The following is a 7,722-nucleotide window of genomic DNA, read 5'->3' as shown; positions in this document are numbered from 1 at the left end:
CCACAACCACAACAACACCTACAACCACAACTCCATGGCCCACAACCACAACAACACCTACAACCACAACTCCATGGCCCACAACCACAACAGCAACTACAGCCACAACTACATGGCCCACAACCACAACAGCAACTATAACCACACGTCCATGGACCACATGGACCACAGCTAGACCCACAACCACGCACTGGCCCACTACCACATACGCCCCAACTCCTCCCCTCAGCCAACTCCCACTACAGTTCGCTTTTCTTGGTAAGTGAGATTTCACGTGTACACATAAATATCTGAATATATTTTTAATACCACACTAATTGCAAACCACTACCAGCTGCATCGCCCTCAACTTCCACACATGCTGCAGCTCCGGCAGCGTCATAATTAGCTATTGTTTTAGATTTATTCAGGGCAGGAGTCCATCTGCGTGAGAAAAGTTTGAAAAGATGCATTTAATTTGTTCTCTTAACTACTAGCTTTGAGATTAAATATTTATGTTTAAATTTTAGTGTATGAAGCCTTTACTTGACCAATGAATCGAAACAGAAAATTTTAGCTTATCTAGGAGACATAAATCTATATGTTGGGAGACACCTGTTACCTCATGAGGCAGGGAATTCACCCCCAAACTGCAGGAAGAAGTCAGTAGTGGAAGAGGAATTCCGATAATGAGTAAAAGTACAAATACAAGTATGGAATAGAAATTTTGATCCAGAATAAACAAAAATAGATTTAAATTTTCTGCTGACACTCAAAAAGACCAGAAAGAGTTGCAAAATCAACACAAATAGATGTAAAACAACTGCAAAGACACCCAAGAAGGTAATAAAGAGATTCAAACCAATTTAAAAGAGATACAAACAAATGAAACAGATGCCAAATGACCACAAATTGATGTAACATGACTCCAAATAAACCAACACAGCAAAGAGAGAAACAAAATGAACAGAAATAAATGTAAAATGACTGCAATGACACGCAAAAAGACCAGAAAGAGATACAAAATAAATGCAAGTGGATATAAAATTATTGCAAAGATGCCAAAGAAGGTTATAAAGAGATGCAAATCATTTAAAAGGAGACACAAAACAATAAAAGAAATGCCACAAATTGATGTAAAATGACTGTAAACGTGCCAGAATGCCAGAAAGAGATGCACTGTACTTAGTTACATGTCAGTAAAAGCAATTACTGTTTGTCATCAAAGAAACACTACAGTTTTGATCCTCACACAGCAACACAGTGACAGTTTTCTATATATATATATTTTTTTTTTAAACTTTACCTTTTTTTTTTAATCTTCCAGTGGACCCACCTGTTCCATCGTGTCAAGAAGGACTCTACCTGCCCAAGTTTGTGTCCCCAACACCTAAAAATGCAGAGGTTATCCATGCAGAGATCAACTCAGTCTTGGAGATCAGAGTCAAAGCTCAAGCTTCACTTGCAGTGTAAGACAGACACAGAGACAGAGCAAAAAGTGCAAGAGAGGCAACATCTGTAATAATGAGAAAATCCCTGTTTTCTTGCTTTTGTTTTCATACAGAATTCAAGGTATCATCATCAGTGGGCCCTCGAACGTCACCAAGCACAAGACGACGCACAACGAGTTCGTCATCAGGTGGATGCCCACAGACGAAGACCTGGGGGAGTTTTTTCCAATCTGCTTTGCTGTTGAATCAGCAACAGGGTGAGCCGTGGCTTCATTTCTTTTGGGACACAATCAGTTTGAGGGTTTCAAAACCTTGATTCCACCATTTTTATAATTTACAGGCCAAGTGTCACCAGACCTCCAGTCACCACCCAGTCCCATTCTCACTCGCATTTTCACCCAACCCCGACTTCACGGTGAGTGACATTTCACTGCTCATGTTGTGTCTGAGAAATGAAAATAAGGAAAGAATAATGAACCCACGAAGCTGCCAAGATTCTTAGGAAGGTTAAGAAGGAGGAAGATGTTTTACTACATGATCATCGTGTAAATAAACAGATTTAATCTCAACATCTAAAGTCAACTTGAGGGGAAAAAAATGCTATGAGTCAAATTCATATTTAACTTTGCTTGTTGTGCATTTTCTTTTCTCTTTTCACCTGAAATTAAATGCTATTCATTTGAAATCAGCCCAACTTGAATGTACATTGCCTCTCCTCAGTAAAAGTGTTGAATCAGTGCTCACTAATGCTCTTTCAGGTCTGGCATCTATCACTCTGAGATGAGGTGCGTCGTGGTGGAAGTCAAGGCACAGATAGGTGAGTCTAAATGCTGTTTCAGTGTCAACATTTTCTTGATTTAAGTGCTAAATGTTGGACATATTGACAATACAGTACATTGGAGAACAATTCTTTAAAGCTGCAATGCTTTTCCTTTTGCTGTTTGGGTGAAAACCGCAGTTCCTCAAATGTCCACTTGAGGCTGCTTTCAAAAGCGAGTCAATTTACTGAAGGAAATTCTTGTGCCAGATGTTGTTTAGAAAACAGAATTACAATAACATGAGAACAAATGCAGTTCAGAATAAAAACATTAAAAAAAAAAAAAACACTAAGAAATAAGTCAGATACACTCGTGAAAATTAAAATAAGTTAGCTAAAATAAGACGAGAAAATCATCAGAAAATAAAACACTGCAGATGAAATTTGAATATTGCACATGAGGATGAAATTGAAATATTACATTCCTATATAGTCTCCTGTTACAGCCAAGAACAATGTTTGTTGCAATTAATCTATGTGTGTGTGTGTTTTACAAAATACGCAGTTATCAGTTTAATATGTTTTAATAAATTTGAATATCCTGTTCCAACCAAATTCCAACACACATATATTTTAGCATATATATTATATTTAACTTAAAATGTTAATCATAAACCTGCATTTCCACTCCTACATTAAGCAATATTTTTTGTATCAAAAACTTTGCTCAATGCAGGTTTTATCGCACAATATTTTTACAAAACATGCAGTTTTCTGTATAAGGGGTGAAGTTAAAATATATATATATATATTTCTGTATCTCCTGTTCCAGTTAAATGCGAAGTGATCTGTAATGAGTCCTCAATGACAATCCTGGTGGAGAAAGCTTCCTTCCCTCGACTCAGTGAGGATCATCTGCGGCTCAGCGACCCCTCCAACACCATCTGCAGCCTGCAGACTCACTCCAACAGCACCCACGTCATCGGCATCATCCCCCTCAACCAGTGTGGCACTCAGATCGAGGTAACCAAGGGTCATCTGCTCCATCAGTTATTGATTTTTAACATTAGGCAGGAGACTGGGTGTCCTCCTGGGTGTCAAACACGTCATTTCCATCATTCCGGTGAACTTTAATGCACTAATTTGTTCCATTTCTGCATCAGTTTATGTTTTAAATGTCTGGCTCTCAGACGTGCTTTCAAGTATAAACCTCTTGTTGTCAACTTTTCTCTTTTTTTATTATCCATGCTGAGTCAACACACACTCTTCTGTACTCATGTCTTTTGTTTGGGGAAGTAACCTTTCCACGTCAATGAAAAATAAATTAGTTTTAATTCATTTCTAAACCCTTGGACTTTAATCAGTCAGATGTGTTTCAGCAACATTTCTGCACATTCGGGACATGTCAAATCAATTTAAGTTTATCTATATCCTACATTTGTAAACAGCCTGAGTTGACCAAAGAGTAGTACCTTAGTTATAAAACAGGCAACAACAACAATATGTGCAAAAAGCAAGACAGAAAATAGAGTAACAACTTCTAGGATCAACGTCTAACATGAACAGTTCACATGTCCTCAATACTGTGGCTGAACGTGCAACCTTTTGCTTTGCAGGAGGATGAGGACAACCTCATGTTCAAGAATGAAATCACCACATTCGAAGACTCGAGAAATGTGATCACCAGGAAGCACCTGCTGGAAGTGCAGTTCTACTGCCAGTACGCCAAACATGGCAACGTGACGCAGAGCTTCTCTGTTCACAGGAAGAACATTACCGTGTGGGACAGAGGCTTTGGCCAATTCACCTACGGGTTTGAGTTCTATGAAGACAGCAGCTACCGAACCATGATTGACCCAACCTCGTACCCTATGGAGGTGGAGATAGGGAGCAAAATTTTCATGAAGATAGAGGCGACCTCTTCAGTCAACAACACCGAGATGTTTGTGGAGTCCTGCAGGGCTGCACCGTACGACAACCCCAACTACCGCACGCCCTACACCATCATTGCAAACGGGTAGGCATGACAACACCCTCCAGGAGCAACAGAGGAAACCACAAAGTATTTATAGGGATTTGACTGTATGTGTGAGTGGTTACCTATATGATGTATCAGCCCTAATGATAGTTTATGTTCTGTCTCTCTTATCCATCCGAGTGTTTCCCTTTTTAGGTAATAATAATAATAATGATCATGATAATTATAATCATAATCATAATCATAATCATAATAATAATAACCTTTATTGCTTTAGCACCTTTCAAAGATGGATTTAAAAGGTCCAAGATATCTTGATGTAAAAGTCAAAATTCAGTAAAAACCATTGAGGGTGTCTGCAGGTCTTGAAAAGGTTTCGTAAAGCACTGACTTCAGCTCCCTCACTACAGATAGCTTTATAGCATATTTAAAAAGTTTGGACCTTTGTCCACTAAACTATTGACTAGGTTTCTTTCATGCTGTTGAGGCAAAAATTTTAAATTGATGAATGTGATGATGAGGTTGTTTTTTTTTTTTTGTTGTTCAAGACCCAGGTTGTGTAACTTGATGCTGAGATACAAGAATGGGAGATTAAATGCCACTAATTAAATGTCTTAAGTAGGGATGCACTAATCAAGTTTTGTTTTTTGCCCCCAAACTAATTGGAGTCATTGGATATAATACACACTTCAAGTATGGCAGAATAGCTGTAGTACCTGATTGCACCACCAGGTGGAGCCTCTTGCTTTTTAAGACTGAAGCCACTAAAGAAAATGGTCACTTCAACTATGGGATCATTGTGAGGGTTTAGCTAGCAATGGGCCACCATGACAGAGACTTCTTTGATGCTTAAAGTCCTCTGTCCAGAGCTCAGGTGTTTGAGACAAATCAATCAACTAGGACAGCATTTTGATGTCCTGATTTTAACATAGAGCTATCTTTACACCCCATATCACATGTCCCTAGCCTAAAACAATTAGACCAACACAAGACAAATGTTAACTGTGCTGAAACTGTGTTATGAATTAATAAATTGTTGATTGTTAATGCTGCACATTCGCAGAAAAGTGCATCCCAAGCTTCCTGCAACGAGTTATGCTCTGCCTTTATGACAGATATAATGCCTCAATACTGGCATATATTGTGACACCTGAACTTACAGTAGCAATGCTCTTGTCTTCTTGCTTTTGCTCTGATTAGGTGCAAAGTGGACCCGACTGTTACCATCCACCCTAGTGCCCACAATAAGCAGTTCCTGTTCAGCATGGATGCCTTCAAGTTCATCGGCTTGCATAACCAGGTGAAGAATGTGGTTAGGGTGTAGCTATACATGCATCAGCAACGTGGTCGGTCCAAATTCACAAGTTTCTGGACTGACGTGCAGGAAATTGTGGAACTGCAAGAGGGAAAAAATAAGAATTTATAATTGTTTTTAATGTGTCGTTTAGTCTTTTTCATGTTGCCATAATTTCTTTCATAGAAAAAGCCTATTTTCATTTAATTTTATAGTCTGTGGTTCCTGATCTGTATTATTCTATTTTAATTTATGTTAGATAAAGGAACTCTTTGCATATGTATTTCATAAGACAGATGCATAGAAGAGAGACGAGCAAATGGAATAGTTTCAAACTGACTCCTGCACACTGTCTATTGTTGCCATTAAACTTATTTCTGCATGTTCGACAGTTTGCTATTGAAATAGTGTGAATGAGCCCTTATGGACCTTTTAACAACCATAATCTTATTATATATAATTTTTGCTCTTTCATGTCAAACATGTCATATGTTATTCTTTTGGATAAACGGGACAAAATCTAAGCTTAAAATCCAACTTTTTTGTGTGTATGGCGCTATGACTGTGTCACACTACATAGAAAACATTTTTGAGTTCTCTCTACTTCTAGCTATTGTCGCTATTTTCATATAAGTGCATAGTTTTTATAATGTAGTAAAAAAAAAATAGCTTACAGTGAACAAAGAAAAATGTGACAGGAGCAAGAAAACAATGTTTGGAAACTAAGTGAGGTTTAGAGGGTTAATATTGGCTGGAAGCACGATGCATCAAAGTAATCTTTATGTGTAAGCTGAGTAAACATACAGTATGTAGAAGCAGCAGATTACTATTATCATTATTATTATTATTATTATTTTTAACTTTTGTTGGAGTTATAGTTAAAGTGTGTTATTTCTGAAAATCATCTTGTAGCCCCAACTTTGGGAACTACTGCACGAGAGGGGGCAGACTGGATATAATAACACTGTGTTCTGTTGTCATCAGGTCTACATCACCTGTTCAGTTATCATGTGCGAAGTGGGGAACCCCAACACCAGGTGCTCGAAGGGATGCATAAATCCCACGACCAGTGGGCGTCGCAGAAAGAGAGAGGCCGTCATCCAGAGTGGAGAGCACTTTGTTTCCCAGGGTCCCCTGCGCCTGAAGCGGTCGGCCGAGAACAGTGACAGCTCAGGTGAGGAAACAGCGAGTGGATTTGTTTTTTAACAGCACGTGAAGCTGCCTTGTTTGAGTAAAACACTGAAATGAAACTGTGCCTCTGTCGTTTCCAGCGTTCACCGTGAACCTGAACCTGGTGTTCATCGCTGGATGTGCCCTCGCTGCTGTTGGCATGATCTGTGGAGTGCTCATCTACAAAACCAAGGCGTCAAAGGTCAAATACCAACCGCTGCCTGTATCTGAGACCTGAGACAGCAGCAGAATTCACACATCTACATGTTATACCTGCGTCAAATTTATACAATCTGTGTATGGGCGAGTAAGTTAACAGATTTTTCTATGAAACGACACCAAAAATGATGATCAACTAGTGCTGCAGCTGCTGGGTGATTGTTCAGCGTTTTTAACTGTTCCTACTAATAAATATTACTCTCTGATTTAAATCAAGTATCATGATTGTTTTCCCGTCATAACTGTTCCTGTGTCAAAAGCGGCTTTAAATAAATGTAAAAGTCCTAAATCACTTATGGCATACTTTTTTTTAATGGATCAATAAAAACATTCTCTTGTGTGTATTTTTGCTGTGTTTTTTTTGTTGTTTTTGTTTTTTTTAAAAACTGGTTTATTGGATTAATTAAAGACTTACACCAGAGTAAACCGATGTTTTTATGTCTGACATGTATTGGCCTGAGAAGGGGTGAACAACTGATCAATAAAGTTTTTTCTTACAACTATTTTTGCTTTTGTCCTTTTTCATTCTCATCTGCTCTGACACAAATGCATGCAACTCCCCATGCTAATCGAATAATGTATTCTACAGTATATTGTTCTGTTTGTGTTTCAAGTATAACAACTATTACTTTAATACTGCACTGTAAAGAAAATGTTTTAAAAAAAAGGCAAATATTCTGGCAGTGGGGGCGAAAAATATAGAAATTATGGAAAATAACCATCTTTTAACAATACAGTAATTTTTTCATAATTTAAACATGTTTTTTCAGCCTTAACTTTACATGAGATCATATGTATTTTTATCACTTTTTTAATGTTTAAAAAATATATATTTACATGTGCATAAACAATAAAATAACCCTTTAATATACAA

General features: G+C 37.9%; 1 protein-coding gene across 1 annotated transcript in view; it reads left to right on the top strand.

Annotated features, from left to right (window-relative positions):
• The window catches only part of LOC103373313 (uncharacterized), an 8,270-nt gene extending 919 nt beyond the window's left edge, over positions 1 to 7,351 (top strand). The window contains exons 2-11 of the mRNA XM_008303177.1: positions 21 to 258; positions 1,307 to 1,448; positions 1,544 to 1,687; positions 1,771 to 1,845; positions 2,189 to 2,247; positions 3,020 to 3,210; positions 3,804 to 4,204; positions 5,366 to 5,465; positions 6,444 to 6,633; positions 6,731 to 7,351. Coding sequence (XP_008301399.1) covers positions 21 to 258; positions 1,307 to 1,448; positions 1,544 to 1,687; positions 1,771 to 1,845; positions 2,189 to 2,247; positions 3,020 to 3,210; positions 3,804 to 4,204; positions 5,366 to 5,465; positions 6,444 to 6,633; positions 6,731 to 6,867 — 1,677 coding nt within the window. The 3' untranslated portion in view covers positions 6,868 to 7,351. The remainder of the gene's footprint in view (positions 1 to 20; positions 259 to 1,306; positions 1,449 to 1,543; positions 1,688 to 1,770; positions 1,846 to 2,188; positions 2,248 to 3,019; positions 3,211 to 3,803; positions 4,205 to 5,365; positions 5,466 to 6,443; positions 6,634 to 6,730) is intronic.
• Positions 7,352 to 7,722: the final 371 nt, after the last annotated feature.

Source organism: Stegastes partitus, unplaced genomic scaffold, assembly GCF_000690725.1.
Source record: "Stegastes partitus isolate 25-593 unplaced genomic scaffold, Stegastes_partitus-1.0.2 Scaffold1949, whole genome shotgun sequence".
NCBI classification, from domain to species: Eukaryota; Metazoa; Chordata; class Actinopteri; family Pomacentridae; genus Stegastes; species Stegastes partitus.
The sequence above is the reverse complement of the archived record's forward strand: the minus strand, read 5'-3'. Positions and strand labels throughout refer to the sequence as shown.